General features: G+C 38.2%; 1 protein-coding gene across 7 annotated transcripts in view; it reads left to right on the top strand.

Annotated features, from left to right (window-relative positions):
- The first annotated feature begins 375 nt into the window (after positions 1-375).
- Positions 376-26,877, top strand: part of AZIN1 (antizyme inhibitor 1) — a 31,492-nt gene continuing 4,990 nt past the window's right edge. For 2 of the 7 annotated variants that reach the window (XM_047725996.1, XM_047726002.1), the window contains exons 1-10: positions 376-728; positions 5,085-5,222; positions 12,410-12,555; positions 17,860-18,058; positions 20,320-20,493; positions 20,924-21,096; positions 23,053-23,187; positions 24,354-24,435; positions 24,892-24,966; positions 25,854-26,016. In XM_047725996.1, coding sequence (XP_047581952.1) covers positions 17,957-18,058; positions 20,320-20,493; positions 20,924-21,096; positions 23,053-23,187; positions 24,354-24,435; positions 24,892-24,966; positions 25,854-26,016 — 904 coding nt within the window. In that variant the 5' untranslated portion in view covers positions 376-728; positions 5,085-5,222; positions 12,410-12,555; positions 17,860-17,956. Of the gene's footprint in view, positions 729-5,084; positions 5,223-12,388; positions 12,568-16,016; positions 16,083-17,859; positions 18,059-20,319; positions 20,494-20,923; positions 21,097-23,052; positions 23,188-24,353; positions 24,436-24,891; positions 24,967-25,853; positions 26,017-26,877 lie in introns of all 7 variants that reach the window. The other 5 variants (XM_047726000.1, XM_047725998.1, XM_047725999.1 and 2 more) reach the window with 5 other exon arrangements.

Consider the following 26,877-nt stretch of genomic DNA (forward strand, 5'->3'; position numbering starts at 1 on the left):
GCGGGGGCCAGCGACAAGCGTGAGCGTAAGCGCCTAAGGGGTGGAGGCGCGGGGCGACGCTGCGCTCCGACCCAGGCGCGTTCTTTTCCCTCGACCGCCCCCATCCGCGCGCCAGGAGCTCCGCGGGCAAAGGAACCGCGGACCGCGACAGGGCGGGAAGCCACCAGGCGGTCAGCACCTGCACCCGGGGTCGCCCGTCCTGCCCCGCCCCCTTTCGCCCCCGCTCAGCCGCGTCCTAGTCTCACGCCTTTCTCTTCCGCTCCCTCCCTTTGCCCAGGGCTGCAGTCCGGCTCCGCCCAGCTCGCGCGGCCGCCGGGCCGGCTGTGACGTCATCAGACCCCGCCCCCTTACTATAAATACTGGCGTCGCCGGCGCCGCCTTCCCACACTCCGGCTTTTAGCTCGGCTGCGGTGTTTCTTTTTTTTCTCTCCTTCTCTGCCTCTTCTCATCCTTTCTCGTTCTTCGGCTCTGCAGTGTGACGAGGCCGAATTCTCTCCCCACCCAGTCCTCGCCATTCTTTTACCCGCGTTGTTCTATTTCTCCCTTCGGCCGCCGCCGCCACTGCTGCACAGCTGGTGTCGGTGCCGCGCTTTTCCCCCCACGTCGTCCCCGCAGCCTATGGCCCAGGCCGCCTTGGGTATTTCTGCTCAAGGTAACCACATCCCTCTTTAAAAATTCCGCCGAAAAAGAGAAGACGCTTTACCCGACTCTTTGGGCCGTTATCTCACGTGAGTACCGACCTGAGGGGCTCCGGGGCGCGGGGCCGGCCGCGGGAAGCTGCCGGGTACCTGCCGGCTGGGCCCCGCCGCCCAGCCGGCGGCCCCGCAGCGCCCCGCGGCCAGCTGCCTCGAACATGGCGGACGGCGGTGTGTGTGGCGGTCGGTCCCTCCGCGGCGGCGGCGCGGTGGGCTGGGGTGGCGGGCGCGCTTAGGGGCCCTCAGGCGGCCGCCTGCCGCTCGACCGAGCTGGAGCCGCCGCGGTTTAAGCGAGGGGGCGTGTGCGTGTGGGGGCGCTCGCGGGGGTCTCTGCCGGGGGTCGGCGTCGTCTCCTGGCGGCGTGCGGCCCCCACCCCTCTCCCGTGGTGCATTGCTGTTTCCGGGGAGGGGGCCGGGCCGCAGTCCTGAGGGGCCCTGGTCTAGCAACCCCGGCCCGGAGCCCGGTCGCGCGGTCGCCTCCGGTATCCCCGCAGGCGGCGCGAAGGGCTGCTACGGTTGGGGCCTTATGAATGGAGTGGGGCGGGTCTGGCGGCGGCCTCCTATGACAGCTGCCGGAGGAGAACGGGTTCTTGGGGGTGCGGGGAGTGCGGCCCCCCTCTGGTGGAGGAAAGTTGACGCCACTCGGGGCCGGAGGCAGGGAAGCCCCGGTGTCAGGTAGCGAGGGAGAGGCCTTTGGCCCCTTCTGGAAGCCTCGCGGGTGCTGCTCCGCCCCCTGCGGCGCTCCTGATTGGGCCAAGTCGCCTTCACTCACCTCAGTCACCTCTTGGAGCCTGAGGATTAGTCACCATGGCTTCGTTTTCCCGTCCGCGCCACGATTCCCCGGCAGTGAGAAGGAGAACGGTAGGCTTGGGTGGCTTATCAAGTACTATTTTGACTGCCAGCCGGAATGATGGTGACGTGTTTTAACTGGCCCAAAATATTTCTTGAGCGTGTATGTTTCTTGGGCTACACTGCTGGCTCGGAAACCTGAGGTCGGGTACACAGTTTACACCCATGATGTTCAGATTACCTGGGTTTCTTAGTGGCACCTGGGATCTGTTAAGATGTTTTCTGTTCTGTGGCGTTTCCACCTTTAAGCCCCAGCTTAGGTGGGAACCTGAGGACTCTTAAGGGAGAGAGAGAAGTGCTCTATGATGGGGAGGAGTTGATGGAACGAACCTGGCAGAAATATAGCCAGTGATTGTCGGGCGGGCCCTAATCTTTAATTTCTTTTACAAATGTGAGAGTGTAGGTGCTGGTCATGGAAGACAAGCCCTGAGGAGTTTACATTTAGTAGGAAAGATAGGCTCCTAATGATGAAATATGAGACAGTTAGGTACAGTAATCAAGTAATCAGTGTCTTCTTTTTTTGCCACTCAGGTTTAATTTATGTTTTCTTCCGAACATAGAAGGCAGAAGAATTGTACCTTCTCCTAGATGCATTTAACAGCATTTTATTTGCCATCCTGCTGTCCTTTTCATCAACTCATCTCATTTTTCCGTGTATTTCAAAGTTGGAGATGCCAGGATACGCCACCCCTCTAACTTCAGTTCATAAGCACATATCATAGTTTAATACAGTTTATTCCTTTAAAAAAAGCTTCGGATAAAATTCATGTAACCGTAAAATGCACAGATTTAAGTCTATCATTTTATGAGTTTTGACCAAAAAAAATAGAGTTGTGTGATCCAAACCTGTCAAGATAATCGAACTTTGCCCTCACCCCAGAAACTTCCTTGTGCCTTCAAATGCCGCACACTGTCCTTTCCAGAGGCAACCAGGATTCTGATTTTTTTTAAACCATAGATTAGTTTTGTCTGCTCTAGAACTTCCATGTAAATGGAATTAAACTGTTAAGCATTATTTTGTGTAAAAGGCTTTAACTCAGCAGATTTTTTTTTTTAAGATTTTATTTATTTTTTTTGACAGAGATCACAAGTAGGCAGAGAGGCAGAGAGAGGGGGAAGCAGGCTCCCTGCTGAGGAGAGAGCCTGATGCAGGGCTCAATCCCAGGACCCTGAGATCATGACCTGAGCCTAAGGCAGAGACTTTAATTCACTGATCCACTCAGGCGCCCCTCAGCAGGTTTTTTTATATTCATCCATGGTACATAAATCAGTAGGTTGTTACTTTTATTTCTCAGTGGTAGTCCATTATGTGAATACTTTGCCTGATCTTATAAAATAAACTATTTTGGAATAATTTTAGATTTATAGAAAAGTTGCACAGGTAGTACAGAGCTGTGTACTTCTCTCACTGAGTTCACATTATTAATTAGCATCTTACTGTGGTACATCTGTGAAAACTAAAGGAGACTTTGATGAATTACTGTTAACTGCAGATTTTATTTGAATTTCATCAGTTTTTAATGTTCTTTTTCTGTTCCAGGATAACCCGTGGTACCACATTATGTTCAGTTGTCATGTCTTCCCCAGTTCTCTCTGATCTGTATGACTGTTTCTTAACCTTGTTTGTCCTGTCCTTGACAGCCTAGAGAAGTATTGGCCAGATATCCAGTAGAATGCTCTCCTGTTTGGCTTGTCCAGTATTTTTCTCATAATTAGACTGGAGTTTGGTGGGGGGTTGGAAAGAATACCTTTAAAAGTCATTGGTAAAGGCAATTGCTATGTGTCATTCAGAGAAATACTGATAATTTGGGGCCACTAGGCTTTGGGATAATTACTATAAAGGTGTTGGGAGGGTTTTGGGTTTTGTGTGTGTTAGAGGGGGTTAGTAACCTGCTGACTAGTTAAAGACTAGTTCTCCCTGTACTTGCTTATCCAGAAGTAACAAGAGACATTTTCTTCAGTTAAAGAACTAGATAGTAGTCTTGTTCATCATACAACTGATTACACGTTCCATTCTAAATGAGAATAATTATCTTTTCCTATACCTCCTTTTCTCCACATTTTCATTTAATTTCTTTTTGGTTTAATTATACAAATACTCTATTTATTCTCTATGTAAATGGCTCTCTTACCCTGTGTACCCCTTTTATTTTACTAAAATGTGTCTTTCATATTTTAGGGCCTTCATTTCCTTCTTTTTATTAGATGGGAATGTTTTAGAGATCATGCTGAAGAACATTTTTGAATGTCTGAAGTTTAAAATCTTTAACATCATACGTCACTGCTCTTGGGTTGCATTAAGCAAAATAGCTGTGTGGATACTTGGGGGAGGGATGGAGATGAGATATTTATCCTATTCCTTAGGATACTTGAGAATAAACTGTCTCTGTCTCTAGCATGTGTCGGCTTTTAATTTATTTTTAAAATTATCTTGGTGTGCGAAGAATCAAAAATCTTTATTTTGTTGGGAATATATTATTTGGAATCTAATCTAACCCCTGTTACATGTTGATATGGGTTCTTGATTCATCTATGTGTGTGAGCAGATTCTCTTAGTAGGCTGAAAGAACCACGGGATGCAACTATCCTGGTGGAGATGAGAGATGCTTTATTTTTTTTATTTTTAAAATATTTATTTTTTTGTGATGTTTTAGAGATGTCTAGAGTACTTTTGAAATTTCTCTGATCCTTAACATGCTAATTTCTAGTTTCATTTTCTGGTTTCCTCCTTACCACCCTTTCTAGCAAATACTGTCAGGATATATTGCTTTAAAGTAGCAACCACCTGATTATGATTAGAAGTACAGACTATAGCAGTTTAGAGGTGAGAAAGTCCATCTAAGGAAACTGTAATAGGTAATAACCATTGCTAAAACTTAGCATTTTGTAACATGCTAAGCACTTTAAACATTCGTATGTTCTAGTGATTGTAGACTTAAGTCTAGGTAGGTTAAGGTATAAGGAAGAGAGGTGTATACTTCAAGTTACTTGTCTAATGTACAAAGCAGGTATCAAGTGTTATTTCACATACATGATGTATCCAGCTAAGTCATAGATCTTTTTGGTATGTAGTAAGATTTTACACTTTAAAAAAATTTGGAATTTGGAGAGTAAGAAATGTTCTGAGTAGATCCAAATTATGGATCATGCCAGAACATTGTACATCAGGTTAATAAGGGTACTTGGAAATTTTCAATTTTAGGTCACTTAGAAATTTGGGTTTTTAGAGGATAAATAAAAGTGACAATGAAATTAGATGAAGTCTGGAAACTGAGTAGGTAGATATACCAAGTTGGGAAGTGGATCATGACATCTGGCTTTGTGAATTTTGTACTGTAGCAGTGTGGAAATTTTTACTACAGGGAAAAGTGCTTTGGTAAACCCTTTGAAAACATTATTTGTGCAATGTGATTAGTGAAACGCTCTTCTAAAACAAACTTATTCCTACAGTTAATTTTTAAGTCAATTTAATCTGCTGAAGCACAACCTTTTTCTTTTTTAATTAGGACTATTTACTACTGCTTCTATTTCATTCTTTAGGGCGAACTTTCTGACCAAGTATACAACTACCCAGAGGGCCTAGGAGAAGTGCTGTATAGAGAGCAGTTCGACTTCAACGCTGAGCCACCTTGGGAACCTAGCTGATGATAGGGGGGTTCCATCTCCTAACTTGTCCATGTAAGTATTTTCACATCTAAGCTAGGGGTCTTGTAAGATTGAAGTAAAGGAGAGTTCTTGTTGCTCAGTTTTTTTCAAAACTTGAAAGTGTTCTTATCTCTTAAAGTGAAGTAACTTTTAAAGATCTTTTTTAAAAGTTCTAAAAATAAAGGCTTGACAATTACAGGGTATACTGATTCAATTTTGTATGCATTGTTTACCAGTGATTGGATCACTTAATTTATTTTGAGTATGTAACAAGTATTACTATACTTAAGTATTTACCACAAGCCCAAGTTTTAGGAAATCCAGGTTTTAATATAAGTTGGAGAGATTTTGTATTCTTGTTTGTTTTTAATTTAAGGTGTAGGCAGTGGTTTGTTCTATCATTCAACTGTTAAACTTCGTGAACTTTTAAGTATTTGGGCTTAATTGGAAAAGAGAGACATATTTAAATAGAGCAAAAGATTCTGTTCTTCATACCACTCACTGAAGCTATGTGTCCCCACAGCGTGAGATATAAGAGGTGAATCTTCTTGTTTTAATAGTTTGAGCATCTTGCCCCAGGTATAATGTGATTACCTGAGTTTATAATTGTTTTATAAAATGACTTTATGTAATACTCAGCTTGTGGGGAAAAATTGGTTGTTTTTAGAGGACTTACTGAGAGATGATAAATGTATGTCTCCCAGCATGTCACTTTCTGAAGTTTTCTTGGATAAATTTGGACTCTACTTAAAACTTGGTGCAAAATATAATACTACAGAAAAATGTTCTTTTAATTTGTGCCGCTAGATTTGTATAGTTTTTTTAAAATTTATTATAGGTTTCTTACTATTGACATTTAGGTTTTAAGGTTTGTTTCTAGGTTGTCCGGAGACTTGGAGGAAATAATTGAAGTTTTCAGTAAGCTTTAGGGTATCAATTTAGTGTTTCTGTAGTCTAATGTTAAATAGATTCTATCCAATAAAAATGTTCTATCTAATTACATTAAGTTAAATTAGACCTTCTCAACAAATTTGCAAAGCTAAAGAGAGGGGGAAATAAACAGTTTAAATGGTAGGATTTCTTGAAAGTTCTACAGACAAAAACCTCACTAGAGGATTTCTCATACTGGCTTTCTCCTAACTATGTGATTTTGAGCAAACTGCTTATTTTTTAAATCATAGCTATAACTAGAACAGTTCCTTTAGCCCTAAACTGGTAACAATGATTTTTCATTTTTGAGTGTATTAAGCACCCCTTGTTAATGTAATGTGGGTTTTGGGATTATAGTATCATCTGTAACATGCAGAATCTCCACCCTACCCAAACCAGACTCAAGCTGCGTGTTAACCAGGTGGCTTGCATGCATGGTAGAGAGAAGCGCTGTTACTGCCATCTCAGTACCAAGTCAGTTATTTCTTAATTGCTATTAGTCATCTATTCTGTTTCCAAAATGTCTAATATTTCACCCTCATTGGCTTGGAGATTTAACTTTTCTGGGGTGGGGTCTAGTTGGCATCTAGTAGGCAGGCATTTAATTGAAGTCTCTTTAATGTAAATAGAATGTATTCATATTTTTAGCGATGTTTCCTCTTAAGCTTGTATCTGTGAACTGATACGAGGTTAATAAATGATTCTGCCAAATCTAGGAAAGTAGTTTTTATTTAAAATAATTAATGTAGTATTGGGAAAGTCCATAGTTTACTCCTTTTGGGGGTGGATGAACACAGGTAGAATATACTAAAGAAAGATATTTATTCTGCAGTTTCTGGCAGCCAGAGTAACTGATTTATTATGTCCAGGTACAATGTATACTATTGAACAAAACTGTACTTGAAGCTTTGCTATAAAGTTACAGGTCCATAATCCTTCATGTATATAATTCTGAAGTCTAAAAGTTACTTGAAAAAAATTTTTTTATAGCCTTCTAGAAGCAACCTAAACTGATTTGGGAACAAAACCTTGAGCTGAGCTGGTGCTGTTTTTATCTTATTCCATTTAGTGCCGATATTCCTAAATTTTGTTGTAGAAATACTGTGATTAGAGTTTGTTAGCTTGGCCTCCTAGAGAATGTTTGTTTGTGTGTGTGTGTGTGTGTGTGTGTGTACGTGTACACGTGTACTATAGTACCATTCTAAAATCTGAGAAATTTTAAATTCAGAAAAGATGTGACTCCGAAGGTTCTTGACTAGAATTAGTAGAAATGGCAAGAGAAAGTTCTGCATTTCAGAAATGTCCTTAGATAGCAGTTATACTAGACATTAAAATCCTGGGGAGCAATAGTACTGTTTGGAAAACCAGAAGTCATTAAAAGGGCTTAACACACTGGCTTTTGTGGAAAATAACTTGGCATTGCAAAGCATATAGCTATGTGAACTCTCTCTGAACAGTGTAATACTCCACTAGTTCTATACAAATGGTCTAAGCTCTAGGATTTCCCTTCAAAGTTTAATGCCTTTAAAAAAGTTCTTCAGGGCTTTATGCTGGTGTGTTTTTTTCCTGTGGGGAGATTCTCAAGTTATTTTAGCTGTCACTGTTTTATAATTAATAAAGTAGCCTAATGGAAAAATTTTAAATAGTCCTTTCCAGAAAACTAAATTCTCTTTTTTTAAGAGTTTATTTATTTATTTAACAGAGAGAGTGCGCGCGTGCACACAAGCAAGAGGAACAGCGGGCAGAGCAGGCAGAGGGAGAAGCCCAATGCAAGATTTGATCCTAGAACTCTAGGATCATGACTTGAGCTGAAGGCAGCCGCTTTGACTGAGCCACCCAGGCATACCAGAAAACTAAATTCTCTTCTAACCAGCTACTTTTACTAGCAGAACTGGTAATGAAGTCAGATTGAATTAATCATTACCACATACTTTTTAAAAGTTATATCTAAATCTAGAAATAGGTTTCAGTTAATTGAGTGGTTTGAATGGGCTCTTAAAATTTGTCTAAGATATTTTACGTGGTTTTCAGTAGTTGACCATGTTCAAATAGAAACTTCATGAGAATCCTCAGCATTTTAAATACTCCCTTTTTGTCTCCTGGTGATATTTACATATGCCTTAATAAGATCTACTATAACTAAATTGGAATTATTTTAACTATTTAACCATTTAGTTTGGGTAATTTACAGATTCTGTGATGCAAACAAATTCAACAGAACATTCATTAATGGTTGTTGGTGCTCTTTGACAAAAAAAAAAAAAAAACCCTGAATAAAACTGCTATCCTTGAAACACACAATTTTTAAAGTATGTGTATCACTTGGCATACATAAGATAGTACTTGATGGTTCCTCACTGCTGGTGTAAATTAGCAGGAAAGTATTCTGTACAAGCACAATGTGAAGATACGTTAATGAATAAAACAGTGTTTGGGGAATGTGGCTTTTTTTCCTTAGGCAAATTTAGGATCTTTTCTGTGAGGGCCAAAAAGACTGGAAGGCAGTATAGATCAGTTTTTAAAGGGGATAAAATGGTTCTTGCATTTATTACAAAAGACAGTTGAGCCAGGAGAATTAATAATGGCTACCAATTTTTGTGTTCCATTATGCTCCCTTTACATAGTCTTATTTCAGTGTTTTTGAGACTTCCCCTCTCCCCCTGAAATTTTGAGACACTTAATTCCAGTTAGGAGTGAATAAGGCATTTGTACCTTGTAAACTATAAAATATAGGTAAATAGGCTATTCTGTGCTGGCCATTGTTCAGAGAACCCTAAGGAGGCTGTTGCAGGGGAGGTGCTTAGGAAAAGAAACCAGTATTTTTTTGTCCTTCACCTCCATTCCAGGGTCATCCTTGCATGCTTAAGCAATTTGTCACAAGCTAACTGAAGCGAAGATTTAGCCATCCTTTCCTCTATTCCACTGAGTAATGTGAGGAACGTTATGGCATGAATAGAAAATATTTGTGCAGCATACTGAGTTACAAGGATTAGACTGATGTTCAGCCTGTCTGGGCCATACTCGGCCACAATAAGGTCTTAAATGCCTATAACTACTTGACTTGAAGAAGGGCCCAAGATAACCAATTATTTTCAAATGCCTCCTCTCTGAACTTTTTGCCTTTTCTTCATTATCTTATGTAAACACATTTTAAATCTCTCTTCTGAACTTGCTGTGGAGTTTGTTACTTTCTGTGCCCCTACAGTTTAACTTTGTAAACTTGTGAATTGATCTTTGTTACCTTGAACAAAGTTATTTGGAGGTGGGGTGGTTTTAATCTGTGATGTGTGTGGACCTGATCTAAAATTTCTTGTGAAAATAGCATCCTCTAGCACTGCTCTCTTCAGTACAGTAGCCACTAGCCAGGTGGTTATTTAAATTTTAAAAGTTAAAACTAGATAAAATACAAAATTCAGTTCTCAGTTGCATGAGCCACATTGTGAGTGCTGGGGAGCTCTATGGGGCTAATGCTGTTGTTTTGGGCAAAGATAAAATTTCAGTTATCACAGAAAATTCTTGGACAGTGTTTCTCTAAGGTAGTGTTACTGTGAACATGAATACCTGTAATCTTAAAACATAAATTAGTAAGAACCATAAGAAATAGATGTTCTCTTATATTTAATAAAAAACTAACTTGTAATGGTTTTTCAGTTTTATATTTTAGCTGATTTTTTTTTTCCTAATTTGTTGAATTCTTTACCATGCTGTTAGGATAGAATTCCCTACTATGATTTATTTGCTTATGCAGACATTATTAGGTTTATGTTGAATACATGCCTCTTTTCATCTATTTCTTGCTTTTTGCTGCAAGGATCCTCTGATGACAGTTTATAAAGAGCTCCTAAATAAGTGTTGTATCTTCTTATCTAGGTTCAACATGGTCAGCTGGTCAACATGGTGTTCTGTTGGGCATGACCAAAAAGTAGGAAGGGGTCTTAGTATGTTCAACATGGACACTGTAAAAAAAATGATCCCTAAATAATTCTCCAAATGAGGTATTTGCTATCCTAAATTCATGAAGAGCTCCCACAAGTAAAAAGCACAAAAAAAGACCTAAAAAAGGAAAAATGAGCAAGAGTTGAAGACCGTTTTTTCACTAAAAACCTAGCAGTTATATGTAGCCCTAGACCAGTGCTACCTAAGCTGCCACTCAGCAAGCTAGTGTCTTGTACCACAGCGTAAAGTAGTGTACTGCTTGGTTCTTAACTTCTGGATCAGCTAGTTTGAAGAACATAGTTTGAATAGCACTGCCTCTTAGGTACATAAAAAATAGAAATTATGGGGGCGCCTGGGTGGCTCAGTGGGTTAAAGCCTCTGCCTTCGGCTCAGGTCATGATCCCAGGGTCCTGGGATCGAGCCCCGCATCGGGCTCTCTCCTCAGCGGGAAGCCTGCTTCTCCCTCTTTCTCTCTGCCTGCCTCTCTGCCTACTTGTGATTTCTGTCTGTCAAATAAGTAAATAAAATCTTTAAAAAAAAAAAATAGAAATTATGTCATAAATAGTATTATAAGTAATGTGGGAAATAACCCATAGACCCAGATGAGGTAAATAAATGGTATATCTACACAAAATACAACACAGCAGTGAAAATTGATGGACTTTGGTCATATCTGTCTGCACTATAAAGTTGAACAAAAGTCAGTTGTGGTAGAAGAACAACAGGGATGCCATTTTTAGTTCAGAACCAGTAAAGCCAATGTTTTAGGGGCATATAGAACAATAAAACTATTAAAGCACAAGGAAATGATGATTAGAAAAGCATGAACATGCTTAGGGGACATGCAACCACTGCCACCTGGGAAAGATGTATAGGCTTGTAAGGTATTCTGTTTCTTTCTTTTTTTTTTTTTTTTAATATTTTATTTATTTGACAGAGAGAGATCACAAGTAGGTAGAAAGGCAGGAAGAGAGAGAGAGGGAGAAGCAGGCTTCCCGCTGAGCAGAGAGCCTGATGCGGGGCTCGATCCCAGAACCCTGAGATCATGACCTGAGCTGAAGGCAGAGGCTTAACCCACTGAGCCACCCAGGTGCCCCGGTATTCTGTTTCTTAACTTGTATTTGCTGTAGTCATTATATTGCACATAAGTTTTATATATAATCTTCTTGGAGAAGTGACAGTGAGATCTGCCCTATAAGGTAATCAAAATAGTAATTAAGTCTATTTGTTTAAAGAGTTATTCCCTATACTACATCAATAAAGCTCAGAAAGCTTAAGATTAATACAGCTATATATTTCCTGTTCATGTTGTATTACAGTAGTTTTCTTTAATGATACTGCATCTTAATTACCAAGAGGGATTTAAATATTTTTACTTATTCAAGAAAAAATTAGCCTTCACATCAAATAGTCAAGACACATTTTTTAAAGGGAGCTTAATCTTTCAATTCCACGTGTAAAAGTATATGGGTATTAAAATCCTGTGTTTTTGTTTTCTCATTAAGATGTATTTTTAGAATCTTGAGATATGTCATGGGTCAGCTTTTACCTAGACACTTGAAACTTAGCCTGTTGGGTTCATTTCTTTTGTTTATTGTTTTTTTTTTTTTTTTCCCCACCCTTAATGTGTCTCCTATTCTTGCTCTTTTAAAATAATTCTTCAGCAGTAACCTTTAATAATCTTCCTCTAGGGTTAGTCAGGGTTTTGTTTTGTTTCTTTCTTTCTTTTTTTTTTAACCTCATCACCTGAAGAGTAAATTTTTAAGGGTGTTAATTGCCATTACTGGCTTTCCACTTACTGTTGATTGAAGCAGCCTCCGAGTACTCAGTATAGGTTATTGTTGTTATCCATCACTTACTTTCAGTCCAGTATGGCAAAAATCCACATGGTCTTAACGGTCCTCACAATTTATTGGAAGTTTGTACCATCTCCATTAGATAGCTTCCTGTCACTGTTTCTGGTAGTTCGAACCTTCTCCAGGCCTCGCATCTATAATGCCAAAGTCATCTTTGAGACTCCTCTTCTAATGTTCTTTTGCCCAAAGGCATTCTATGTGGTAAGTAACATCTCTCTCAGAGTTAGAATGCAGAGGTGACTTCGACAGCATTGTATCTATTGTTAAAGCTGTGAGCTGAGTTTTAAGTCCTCAAATTATATATTAAAAAACAACCAAAAAAATGCTTTTAGTCTTCTTTACAGTAGTGGTTATAATTTCAAAATATCTCAAGTTCTCATTCTCTAATGAGTAAACGTCCTTTTAGAAAAGTGGTTGATATATTAAGGTTGGGTTTCCTGCTTACATGTATCTAAAACAGTACTCTCAACCTTTCAGCTCTCCCTGTTCTACTTCCAGGGAGGTCTTCACTTCAGAAATCCAAGACTCATATTCATCCAGCTTGGTGTCAAGTGGGCTGTTGCTGCCAGAATTATCTTGTGATTATTTGAGAGATGTATCAGTTTCTTCTGAAGTACAATCAACTATAGAAGCCTTTGTAGCAGGTGTGTAACAAGGCAAGTGCCCAGCTGCTGCAGCCACTACTCTTGGAGCTACACTCTCAGTGAACATGAGGACTCAGCGGCCTCATGGAAGGCTCCAGGGAGCAGTGCGCAGTTCTTTGAAGCCTTTTGTTTCTTTGGCAGCTCTTCATTAAAAAAAAAAAAAAAAAGTGTTATCAGAAAGCACCAATGTGAAGGCGTAAATAAGGAATGTTAAACACTCTTTTTTCTCCCCAGCTACAGTATCTAAGAGGAAATTGCTTACAGAAGTAGTGTTGTGATTACAGCAATTGTTAGTGTGAAGGAAGCTGAGCTTGCTTTCACCGTACATTGGTAAGGTGTTTGTGAACATGGCTTGAAGGCTTGTAAGTAGAGAATACTTCCTAGTGTTTGTTGATAAAAAATAAACTTCATAGGTTTTATGAGATGAATTTGCTCCATTTGGAAATCCAAGATTTACATAGAGTAGATATTTCTGAAGTTTAAACAGTTCAGTGTCTAGCGCTGACCACATAATGTGTCCTAATGTGTTGGAGCCAGTAAATCAGTCCCATTTCTGATTTATAAGCCATCAAAAATGGTGCAGTGTCTTTTGGAAACGAACACTCAGGACTGGAGGATTGGGGTGAAGTTTGGCATTACCTGGGTTTGAGGGCATCCTTAATGGTGAGGTGTCTGGAAATTGCCTGTGGGATTTAAAATTGAGGTGGATTAAGTTGGCAGATCTGATATATAAACTGCTCACCCACAACACATATGCATTTACATTTTCATTCTGGTTCTGTAGGACATGCTGTATATGTCCTAGATTTTTGGTTTAACATCAAGTAACTTCAAATGCCTCTTGGAAAACTAGCAAAACACTTCTTTAGTGCTTTGAGGCAGAAATGTAGAACATAAACCTTTTTGAGATAGTGGAGCTTTAAAATATTTTTTGCAAACCTGTTAAGAAAGGTAGGCAAAGGCTCCTGGAGGTACGATTATGAACTATTTTTAGGACTCTTTCTTTCAGTGAGATTGGGGTAAATACAGGGGGTAGGAAAGAAAGAACCAGCCTTCCCTTAACCATCTACTTCAGTCTTTTTAGTTGTTAGAAATCTTGGGCTTCCAAGTGACATTTCATTTGAACAAAGGGTCTGTTAGCTCAGAATGTGTTAGACAATTTCTCACCTGAAGGTCTTTACGTTTTGCATATGCTTTAGAGGTAATAGTTTTTCCTGGGGATGACTTTCAGTTTTTAACAGTAACTGACAAATGCAAAGTTGAGCTTTGCATTTATATGTGGGTCACTGTTTTGGGGCTCCTTTTAACAATGTGAATGATGAAAAAAAAAAGTGAACAATGGACCATCTTTTTCAACACTTTGAAGGAGTTCTCTGTCACAAGCCCATCCTAAGCTTAAGAACTCCCCATTCCTAAGAGTTGTGACACCTTTGTCCACCTGTTTGTGAGCACCTATTCTGAGCTGGGAATTACTAGAGCATGAAAAAACCCTCAGGGACCATCCAAGGTAAAGGGAGATAGAGCTCACTTACATCCACTGTCTTTTATGTGTATAGGCTTTGTTGTGCTGGTTTAACAATTTTACTGCAATGCTCAGTAAAATTAAGGAAATCAAATAATGTTACACATACTACATCTGTTTTTGTGGTTTGGGTGTGTTAGTCCCTTCATTGTTTTTGTTAAGTACTGCCAATATAGTAAGTGAATTTTATTTTTCCATCAGGGTCCTTTTGTGAGTTAAGGGGTTGGTGAACTAACACTATGGTTACGTTTGAAGTGAGAGTTGCATTTCAGTGATAATACAACAATTTCACAACCATTCCTCAGAGCAGGGTGCGCTTTCCAATATTTTTATTCATGTCTTTCATTATTTGTCACCTGTTTTAGTTCTGGGTTGTATTTTAAAATTATTTCACCTCTACAAAAGTTTGATCTATAGTGACAGCTCAGTGGTTAGCTAAAGTAGATTTGGGGATTCACTGCAAAAGGAACATAAGGGAACTCAAGTTCATACAAGTGGTTATGGAGGTGTATACATTTGTTAATATGGGTGCACATTGTTTCATGTAAATAGACAGTTGATAAAATGGGTTAAAAGAAAAAGTAATTTCAGAGATTTTATTTATTTGTCAGAGAGAGAGCACAAAGCAGGAAAAGCAGGCTCCCTGCTGAACAAGGAGCCCGATCTGGGACTTGATCTGGGGACCCTGGGTTCATGATCTAAGCCAAAGGCAGACGCTTAACCGACTGAGCCACCCAGGTGTCCCCGGAAAAAATAATTTCACTTTTGGGGTTTACCTGAGAATTAGACAAAAGATGCAGAAGGAACAACAAAGTTAAAAATCTAGAAAATAATTATAAAGGCTAAAAGGATATGGGTAGGTGTAATAGGATATTTTCATACCGTATGTGAATTTAGTTTATTATTAGAACTATGGGAATTTATATATCTGAGAAATGGTTACTTGATTATGGAAATACGATAAAGCTCTATCAGACTGAGAGTTACTGTTGGGTTTCTAAAAAAAGGAAACCTCTTTTCTAAGGGTGGGGGTGCTTGGGAGACAAATTTTTTAGCTTTTTTTTTTTTTTAAAGATTTTTAAATTTATTTATAACAGAGATAGCTTGAAGAGTGAACAGAAGCACAGGGGAGCTAGAGAGGGAGAAGCAGGCTCCTTGCCGAGCAGGGAGCCTGACACGGGGCTTGATCCCAGGATGCTGGGATCATGACCCGAGCCAGAGGCAGATGCTTAATGACTGAGCCACCCAGGCATCCCAGATTTTTTTCGCTTTAAACATAATTTGATCATCGGCATCTCTAGAGCTAATTGTTCTGTTCCTCAGTGTCTTCACTCTAAAATGGTGGTAATACCGTTATTATGGTTTTAAGGATTGAGAAAATATGTATAAAGTACTTAAAACAGTGCCTGGCACGTTGCCCTAAAAAATGTTTGCTGTTAAGAATGTAGGCATTCAGCAGGTAAGCAAGACTGGATGGAAGGGGTCTGATGTTTTTAAGTACTGAGAATCCTGATGATAGAGGAGAATCACCCTTTCTATAAGGACTGCAGCTATCGGAAATTGAGGTACATATCTTTTTGACTTTAAACTAGACTTTTTGTTTGGCAGCATTTGCCTTGGAGGTCCATGATTAATAACCTAAGGTTCCCAGTTAAATACGTAACTGAAATATTGGGCTGAAGGTCTTACGTATTTTTTATTATTGATAATATAAATGAGAGGTGTTTGACCATAAAGATTTTGTAATGCTAAACCCAACTGAAAGTTGCTGCTGTACTTTCTTATACCGACCTTTGAATTTATTTATTTTTTTAAAATAAGTAACCTTTATCTTTTCTCTCTCCCTTAGTGCATAGTTGGATATTCCCCTTAATTATTAAAGGTTGTTTAAAATAAATAATGTATCCTCGGGCCTAAAATGTCTGCTTTCTGGGCACAGGTTTACATCACTCCTGATAAAACAACCTTTAGAGAAGGTCCAGGCTACAGTTTTACTTCATAAATAATAAGTCTCACTTGGATATGCCTAAGTTAACTCCTTTTGTAAAATATCCTTAATTTTTCTGTTCCTGCTGTTGCTTGAAAGAGGTTTTGTGAGCTAAACTGAATGTAGTTGACTTTTTGGAAATGAAGTTGTTAAAGTTAAAAGCTAAGTATTGGTTGTCATGGAATTTGATTAATATTATGGCTTATTGAGGAGTTTGTTTTGGTGCATTCAAAAATCTGACCCTTTGAGAACCACTGAAATGGAGTATACCTTTCAGAGGAGGGCCATCACCAAAGGTGAACACATACAGCAGACTTGGAGGGAGGGAAAGGGAGAATCAAGAATGACAGGAAAGGCTGTGCAAGTTTTAAAATAGATGGCCAAGAGATGGCCTGTGCGCATTATTAATGTAGCAATCAGAAATAAGTACCAGACGGGAGTAGTATCATGTCTGGAGGACTTGTTTTGGTAATGGACTTTTTATTTATGTTAAAAGACATTCTTGCCTAAACCAGCCTTTAAGGACTAGTGAATTCAGCAAAGAAGATAGAACAGTATATGCTACCTAGAGGAGAATGGGTGATCTGGGGGAAGGGAAAGATTTCTTCATAGGAAAGACGTTAGATTTAGCCTGACTTTTTAGAGTTCTTACTAAATGGCTTAGGATGTACCAAGTGCCTAGCTTGTACCTAGTTTTAAATTATGGTGGCATTTCTGTGTTTTCTGGCAATTGGCAATTTAATTTTAGCTCTGTTCTGAAGCAACACTTAAGTATTTTTTATTCATATGCGCCATATATATATAAAAAATATATTTACAGCAGCCTTTTGATGGAAGTAGTTAATATAATTAATTGAAGTTTAGAGAAATTGAGCTAGGATCATGTAATTATTAAATGATAGAGCCACAACCATGTGAGTCTTTCTGACTTGTAGTCCAATAAGGATTTCCGCTTACTTCATAAGAAACTTTAACATTGCTAACCTGGTGTAGCTGGTACCATTTTCAGCTTGAGGTGAGAGCTGCGCAGTCTATATCAAAGCTATAGTTGGTCTGCTAAAGTCACTCTACCCCCACCCATTGCTGTTACTTTACTTTCTCGCCTGCTGTAGAATTTAGAAGACCTGTATCTGTAGTTACCTGTTAGCATGCCATGGGATGTGGCTGGCAGTGTACTGAAGCTTAGACCAGTATTTTATTTTTTATTTTTTTAAAGATTTTATTTGACAGAGATCACAAGTAGGCAGAGAGGCAGGCAGAGAGAGGAGGAAGCAGGCTCCCTGCTGAGCAGAGAGCCCAATGTGGGGCTCGATGCGGGGCTCGATCCCAGGACCCTGAGACCATGACCGGAGCCGAAGGCAGAGGCTTTAACCCACTGAGCCACACAGGCGCCCCAGTATTTTAATTTCTTGGCTGCAGATAGGTATTTCACTAGTTTTATTTACTTAGAATGAATTTTTCCTGAAATTTCTTATGTGTTATGAAAAAAAGCAAGATAAATAATAACAGACTAGGTCTACAACTCTGCGTAAATAAGGTGACTGTATTGACTGGGAATAAACTGCACATGTGTGGATTATCTTAAATTGTCATATTGAGCTCAGTTTTTTTAAATGTATAAAATACACATTCACTTCAAAGTGGGCACTACAAGATCTCAAATGAACCAGTGTGCAAGTGTTAAGTGATCACAGATTCCTCACTTAATTAGGCATTTAGCACACTTGCATTGACAACTACGCTAAGGTTAACTAGTGAAATAATACAGATTTTGAAAAAACTTCTATTTTGACAGTTTGTTGCATATTCTAAGGACCCAGACATAAGGCTTGGTGGCCCGTCTTCTTGTTTTTCCTGGTTTATGACTTTCGGCTTTGTGGAATACGGCTGAGATGAAAGGATTTCTTGACGATGCAAACTACTCCGTTGGCCTGTTGGATGAAGGAACAAACCTTGGAAATGTTATTGATAACTATGTTTATGAACATACCCTGGTAAGTGTGCCATATCATATTTCTCAGATACAGTGTTTATAAATTTCTGAATTCTAAAACATTGCTCTATTTCCAAGAAGTTAGTCTGATAAAAGTACTTTTTTCAGATGTTAACTTATTCAAGTTGTCTTAATTTTATGCCCCCACTAAGCTTGAGTAGTGATGAGGTTTTCTTTCTAGCCCATGTTAAAACAAAGGCTTCCTTATAGCTCTTTCTCTGCTCTGCCTTTTAGCACCCAACTCTTGTATGTTCTATTTTTTTGTTATGTTGCTGTCCTCCTAGTCACTAATTGGCTTCTTCTTTTCCTCAGCTATCTACTTGAGTAGATAATAATTTATATTTCAGATAATCTTGGATGAGAATTTGATGACTTATACAGAATGTTTACTCTCTACTACACCAAGTGTCTGCTTCTACAGACTCCTGTTCACTGTTACTTAAGATTATTTTTGTTTTGTACTTAGTGATAGAATTATCTTTATTGCCTTACTGATAAAATTTGTTTCTTTGTTGGGGCTGATTTCCCATATTCCTCCAACTTGTTGAAGAATTGTTTTCATGTTACTGGTATTCAGTCATAGAATACCAAAAAACTTCTTAACCTTTATAGATGTGCTCAAATCTCCCCACATCTCAGCAAAATCCCTTTTTCTTTCCACTGCCATCAAAATCTGGGATGGGGCGGGGGAGTGACACTTGCCATACTGTTCAGTCTATTGTATAACCAAACCATTTTATAGTTCTCTCCTGTCACTAGAGAACCTCCTAGTGGAAGTAATGCTGAGCTCTCTCTTAATCTAATTTTTGCAACATTATTTGTGGGCCAGATAATGATCTTTGAAATACTCCTTTCATTCATTCTTGTCCCACAATCTTGAATTATCCAACATTCAGTAGCATTTAGTAAGGGTTAGTCTGAAATCCTGTGCTCTCCTAGCATTGTCATCTAATTATATGGCTCAAAAGTGATTACAACTGAACATCTTGTGGGTTGTTTTTAAGTCCCAATTCTCTTGCTGGTAGCCATAATGGCCTCCTCCTCTTCTTCTTCTTCTTTTTTTTGGTATTAAAGTGAAAATAAATTTTCTGTCTCTAATATATTGGGAATGGCGTATCTTGAAAGGATGGAGTAACTTGAATATAACTGTCCCATATCTGCCACGCAAAAACCATGATTTCCAATCCTGTTTCCTGGTCAGTATGTTCCAGTAGTGTACATTTTCAAGTGTGTATTAAAGAATTGAAAGCAGTAATACTGTCTTCATGGCTTTTCAAACAATATTTAGGTGTTGTGTCTTATAAATAAGATTATTGTCTGCCATCCAACATTGAGTGACTTACACTTTGCCTGACATGTTACAATCCTTTGACCCCTAGAGTAACCCTGTTAAAATCATTACTGATCTCCCCAGATCCCTAATAAAAATCTGTTTTTATTTTTTTTTATTTTTTTTATTTTTAAAGATTTTATTTATTTATTTGACAGATAGAGATCACAAGTAGGCAGAGAAGCAGGCAGAGAGACAGGAGCAGGGAGCCCGATGTGGGGCTCAATCCCAGGACCCTGGGATCATGACCTGAGCCGAAGGCAGAGGCTTTAACCTACTGAGCCACCCAGGCGCCCCTAAAAATCTGTTTTTATTTTTGAGGGAAGAGTATCCTTACTCAGGTTTATTTGACATTCAGTGTGCTTCTGTATTTTTTAAATACAATTTTGTCATTCTCTTTGTCTTCTCTACCAACTTTGACTCCTTAAACATTGTTTAAGTTGTGTTGCTTTGTTGTTTTACCATCCTGTCATTAGTGCAATTTATAATGGAGATATATAGCTTATTTTGTTTAACATTCCTGATTCTACTCACTTTAATAGGAAATTAGATACTGAACTACCAAAGTGAATAAACGGCTTAGCAAAGCATGGAAGGAAACAGGTGGTCTCTTCCTCCTACAGTCCCCCCAAATGGAGGCAGTTATAAAGTAGAAAGTCCCTATAATTGATAACGTTTTTAAAAAAAGCAAAGTAAAGAATATTTTATGTGCCAGCTTAGCACAGCAAAAAGTCAAAGTTTAAAAAGAAAGGTGTTTGGATTTTCCTGTGTTTGCTGAATCTGTCTTAATGGCTATTAAGCCTTCAATGTGGAAGTGTATTTCAGGTGTATCTTGGCTCATTTGTGGAGAAAAAAGGGAGTTCTTTACTACTTATGGTACTTTATTTTTAATAGTTCTTTGATTTTTTTTTTTTTTTCCACGATCACAACAGACGGGGAAAAATGCATTTTTTGTGGGAGATCTTGGAAAGATTGTGAAGAAACACAGTCAGTGGCAGAACATAGTGGCTCAGATCAAGCCATTCTACACAGTAAAGTGCAACTCCGCTCCAGCTGTACTTGAGATTTTGGCAGCTCTTGGGACTGGATTTGCTTGCTCCAGTAAAGTAAGTATTTTTCATTATTTTGTCACTGAAATGCAACATTTTAGAACTCACTTTAACTTAGTTAGAAAAATTGCAAGGAAGTTTCACTTGCGGATGTTTTTAAGTTCTTTTGTAAATTCGCAGCCTAATGGAAATGTACAAACTTATCAGGTGTACCAGTGAAAGGAAAGTTTCGGTGAGATGAGACTTTAAAAAGCTTTTTTTTTTTTTTAAATCTTTAATCAAGAACTTTTTGTTCCTCATTCTTAGGCTGGAGCTAGCTAGACTGTTAACTTCTGATGAAAGCAAAATAATTCTAAACCATGAGATTTCTCTGATGGTAGTTATACCTTTTTGAAGGATTTTAACAAAGATAGTATAAAATAGTAATTAAATGAAAAGTAATAGAAATGTTGCCTTTTAGATGACACTTTAAAATGTGTTTTTATAGACTGAAATGGCTTTAGTGCAAGAATTGGGTGTGTCTCCAGAAAACATCATTTACATAAGTCCTTGCAAGCAAGTGTCTCAAATAAAGTACGCAGCAAAGATTGGAGTGAATATCATGACATGTGACAATGAAGTTGAGTTGAAGAAAATTGCACGTAATCACCCAAATGCCAAGTAAGTGTAAAACCAAGTACATGGGAATATTACCTTATGGCCTAGGGTTTGGGTTTGTCTTTGGCCTGGGAAAAGGACATTTATGTAGAGCAGTGCTGTGTATTTTAATTTAAAATATTTTAATTTTTTAATTGTGTATTTTAATTTAAAAGTTAATTTTAAATTAACTTTCATGACATGGAAGATGCTACTGGCATTTTATTGGTGCCCACTTCTGGGTCCTTTTTATAGAGCTGGGATAAGATAAGGGCAGTTTGGAATAGGAATTTATAGTATTGAATTCAAGCAAGAAAATGTGGTTGTTGGAATAATAAAATGAGGGCCACAGATGTATTTTCATAATCACATCAACCCTACTAGTGGTTATTTGTCATGTTGGGAACAGGATTGTCCGCTTTTTTTCCTGGTTGGCTGGGGGTTTAATCTGCCTTAGGCTGTAGTTCCTAAATGTTTGTCCTTAGTGACAGTATCTTAGGAGCCTAGTCTGTAGATGCAGTTGTTTCTTTTTTATTTTATTATTATTATTATTTTTTAAAGATTTTATTTATGTATTTGACAGAGATCACAAGGAGGCAGAGAGGCAGGCAGAGACGGGGGGGTGGGAAGCAGGCCCCCTGCTGAGCAGAGATCCCGATGTGGGGCTCGATCCCAGTACCCTGGGATCATGACCCGAGCCGAAGGCAGAGGCCCAACCCACTGAGCCACCAAGGCGCCCAGGTGTTTCTTTTTTAAAGACCCACTCTTCTCTTTGAATAGGAAGTTTAATACATATTTTTTAACTTGTAACTGCATGTATCCGAAGATTTTTTTTTTTTTTAATTAAAAAGTTCACTTTTTAAAAGCAAAAAGGCAGATTTAATGTTGTCATGAACTGGTATTTCAAGATTTTAGGATCTACTAAAATTTATATTAGTACAAAGTTGATAGCTTTTATAGGGTTAGTATGTGTGGTCCTGAAAGTGTATAGGTATCATATCCATATTTTCCTTGTATATTTGTAATTTTCTAACAACTTTGATGGTATTGTTAGGTGTCCTGACAGGATTGATTACCCTAAAAACTTTTGTTTGGATAAGGCCTTTGGGGGGGAATTTTAGTGAACCACTTATCTCTAGAAAAATTTTTCTGTTCAATGATCTTCTGAAGATAAGCCCTGAGCTGGGGTTACTGTATTAACTGTAAAGTGGATGGTGCATTCTTAATAGAGCTGATTCTGCACAGAGGAAGAATAATTTGCTTCTATGAGACTTAACCCCTTCTGATCAGCAGTCATTCATCAGGACTTCCTTGGGAAAACAGTTTTCCAAACATCATTTGCATATTTGAGGGTTTTAGTGGTTGGTAATTACTTGAGTATCTCTTGAGACAGTCTCATTTTGTCTTGGTTGTCATAATTTGGAAGAAAATACCAAGTAGATTTCAATCAGTATCTAAAAGGCTACTGTTTAGACGCATTAAATAACTCCAAGCTTGCCAATTTTTTTTTGTAAGATGGAAGAGATTAATAGGAATTTTCAAAATAAGTGGTAGAAGGTTAACTAGCTGGAACAGTTTAGGAAACTTGAAACACGTAAAAGCCCTGATAACTCTTAACTGAAAGACAGTGATGGCATTGCTATTCAATTTAGTCTTTCTAGGTGGTTTTATGGACTGATGGACTTCATTTGAAAGTAATGTCGTCTTTCATTACAGAGCCCACTGACTCTTGCTGCTACAACAGAGTCTTAACTTCCTGCATTTTCCAAATTCCCATCCTTGTAAGCTTCATGCTTTAGGCCCTAATGGCTAGTTTTTTCTCTATACAGGATTGTTTTTCATTAGGTTCACTTGATTCAACCGTCGCTGGATTTGGGAGCACTGGCAACATAATCAACATACTTCCTACAACTTCAGGCTTCACATGTGCTGATGATGATGTAAACCAACTCTGCCCCAATCATCTTCCCCTTCTCTTAGGGTCTTACTACATATTGCAACAGAAGATAATATTGGAGGCGAAGAGGGTAACATGAAGTTTGGCACTACCCTGAAGAACTGTAGGCATCTCTTGGAATGTGCTAAGGAACTTGATGTCCAAATTATTGGTGTTAAGTGAGTATTTCATTTGAAACTTCCATTTTATGGTGATAAGTCTTTGTTTTTCTGATGATCTTTTAACACTTCATTTGTATGACGTCTAATAGATTGAACTTTCAGTTTAATATATATATTTTTTTAGTCTAGGAAGGACATACGTTTTATCCTTCATATAATTTTATACACATACCTCTCCCTTCCCTAATTAAGAGGTAAAATAGTAAATAAAAATACCAGAACGACATTCATCAGAGTTGTCTTTTTTTTTTTTTAACTCCATCTTTAAATTGTATTCCCTCTCTTTTTAATCCCCTGGGCATGCCAATAAAACGTTCTATTACCTTCTTGATTTTTACCTGTGCAGAAATGGATACCCAGAGAGATTTAATGATTTGATCATAGTCTCAGAACTATGATCTGAGTCAAATTTGGAACACAGAGCTCCAACGTTTTTGAGATGCCAGTCCACTGCTAATATTACTGCAGTACTAGGTCTTGCTTTTTAAATTATTCAAAAAGATGGATAAAGAATCACCCCTGATAAGTTTAATTCTGTCTTAGGTGACAGATACTGACAAGTATTTGAGAGTTTTCGTATTTCTATTTTTAAAGTTAATATACAGTAAAATTGACTTTTTGGGTTTATACTTCATATAAATTTAACAGTTTTGTTTAAAGATTGCCACAGTCAGGATACAGAACCGTATTTCAATTAAATTTTAGTATTCTGTTCTGAATCTCTGATAAGTATCTCTTAAGTAATACTAACAAGTGTTAGTAATACTCAGCTGAATTAATGTTCATTTGTATTTCACAGTAGACATTTTTATTTTGTCAGATGAAGTTGTACATTCAAATTAAAGATTTTATGATCTAATTATATTGTTGGAGTTTGTTACTTTACTATGTATACATAAAAGCATGTGCTTGTGTGTTATAAAGCCTGTCTGAAAACTCGTTAAAAATTCTTTAAGAAGTTACAGTATTAACTCAAACATTGTCTTTTCTGAAATCCTGTATTATAACTTGGATAATTAGAGGCTTGTGCCTCCAATTCTTTAAATATTTGATAAGATTACTGTGAATACTGTGTCAGTATGGTGAATGAGAACTGAAAAGAATGATAGGAAGGGCTTCTAAAATTTACTGTTGCTTTAAATTTATTAATCTCTTTCTTCCAGATTTCATGTTTCAAATGCTTGCAAAGAATCTCAAGTATATGTACATGCTCTGTCTGATGCTCGATGTGTGTTTGACATGGCTGTAAGTTTTTTCCTTAAATTATTTCGATATTTTTAGGCAGGATCTTATTTTTGCTTTTTTCTTCATCTTTTTTCTCTTCAATGATTTATCCATTTATTTGAGAGAGAGAACATGTGTGCACAAATGCACAGACCTGAGAGGAAGGCGGGGGATAAGCAGACTCTGTGCAGCAAGAGTTCCATACGGTCTTATTTTTTAAGTAGGTAAAGGGATAAAAATAGTAATTTACTTGCATATATCTGCAAGACAGTACAGACATCATCAGGAAGACAGTATATACATACACAATATACATACACAACACTGAATAAATCTGTTTCTGTTGGTAGAGACCAAAGCCATTGCCATAAAGGATTAGTAACAGTTATTATTTACCTCCTTGGGAAGGGGTTTTTGAAATGTTCTGTAGCCATAACAATTTGGATAAGCATTTAAAGTATTTTTTTCCATCTCTAGGGAGAATTTGGCTTCACGATGAACATGTTAGATATTGGCGGAGGCTTCACAGGAACTGAATTTCAGTTGGAAGAGGTAAATTTAATTCAGCAGATGGATATACAGGAGTAATCTCATTACTTTGCTACTTAACTAGTAGATATAAACGAGGGTGTATTTTTTAATTTATTTTTAAAAATTTTTTAAGATTTTATTTATTTATTTCACAGAGAGAAAGATCACGGGTAGGCAGAGAGAGAGGCTGAAGCAGGCCGTCTCCTGAGAAGAGATTCCAATGTGGGGCTCAATCCCAGGACCCTGAGATCATGAGCTGAGCCGGGGGCAGAGGCTTTAACCCACTGAGCCACCCAGGCACCCCATAGACAAGGGTTTAATAATGGCAAGAGATAAACCAATAAGAAACATCTGTTTAAAATTTGATTCCAAGAAGATGAAGAGGCAGTGAGAAGACCTAGCTAACTTTGAAAAGCTTAATAAAATTCAATGAAGTCTATAGCGTAACTTACAAAAGTCTGTATTCAGTTGTTTCTGTTCTAATGGAGTATACTAGATGGTACAAATGAATTTATAGTTTGGACAGTTTAAGCTGTTTTATCTGATGTACATTACTACTCACCTTCCTGCTGTCCCTTCCATCCCTCATTCTGTAATATCTAGAAACTGATTTGATGATTTGCTCCTTCATTGTTAGTGTTAAGGAGTATAGAAACATGATTTTAAACAATCACCAGTAGCTGTTTGCCATGGGAATTACAAAATTTTTAAAATTAATGCCATTCTGATAATGTAAACTTAGATGTCTCAAAGCCTGCTTAATTGCTTGAAGATAATTGCTAAATAGCTAAGCTTTCTGGTCTGCAATTGGAACTACTTTGGTTTTAAGTTGTCTAGGAAGCCAGTCAATCTCTTAATGTGAATTATCTAATTCAGTATTGAAATCATAATGGGTTTAAAATTCATAGGTTAATCATGTTATCAGCCCTTTGTTGGATGTCTACTTTCCTGAAGGATCTGGCATTAAGATAATCTCAGAACCTGGAAGCTACTATGTGTCTTCTGCATTTACACTTGCAGTTAATATCATTGCAAAGAAAGTTGTTGAGAATGATAAATTTTCCTCTGGAGGTAAGTTACAAAGTTTATAATTTTGTTTCTGTTAGATAAATTCATCTTCAAACTAACTGAAATTGTCTGATACTAGTCAAGTATAAAATACTGTAGGACATGGACATTTATGGATCATGAGGTTGTGGGCGATCTTCCATCAGCTGTAGACAGCTAGGGAGTTTTTTAAAATGCCCTAGTGAAGTTATCACTCCGTAAGACTTCTGAAATCTTATTCTTGGTTTTGATGTTTAGATATGCATTTTTATTTATTATTATTTTTTTTAGATACCCCACATGCATGTGGGGTGGGCCGGGGGGAGGGAACATCTTAAGCACTCCTTGCCCAGTGCAGAGACCCAGGCAGGGCTCAATCTCATGACCTTGAGATCATGACCGGAGCCAATATCTGGAGTGAGTAAGTTGCTTAACCGACAGAGCCACCCAGATGCCCCTAGTTAGTCATGTTGTAGATAAACTTCCCCAGGTGATTGATTCTCCTATCTTGTCAAGAGCCAGTGTTTTATTATAATGTCTTTCATTATGTTCCTCTTAGTCAGATGGGTCACAGGGAGGATCTGCTTTATACTTTTTTACATAACAAGGGCCAGCAGAGTCTAAATCTGTCTCTAGTCAAACCAACAGAGACACTAGACAGTCTGTCTTGCTGACAAATACCACTTAAAAAATGTAGAAAGTACTCTTCTACATTAAGAAGATTTGTTCCTATAGTTTTTTTTCCCCCTTAAGTTAGCAGGAAGAATAAATTTTTTCTTCTGAGTTTTTAAAATATCTCAAAGTTGAAGAGCTGCAGTAAGAATAGAAGGGACTTCCCATTTTGATCACCCAGTTAAGGTGGTGTCAGGTGGGTTTCTTCATTAT

The sequence above is a fragment of the Lutra lutra genome, chromosome 4 (assembly GCF_902655055.1).
Source record: "Lutra lutra chromosome 4, mLutLut1.2, whole genome shotgun sequence".
Taxonomy (NCBI): Eukaryota; Metazoa; Chordata; class Mammalia; order Carnivora; family Mustelidae; genus Lutra; species Lutra lutra.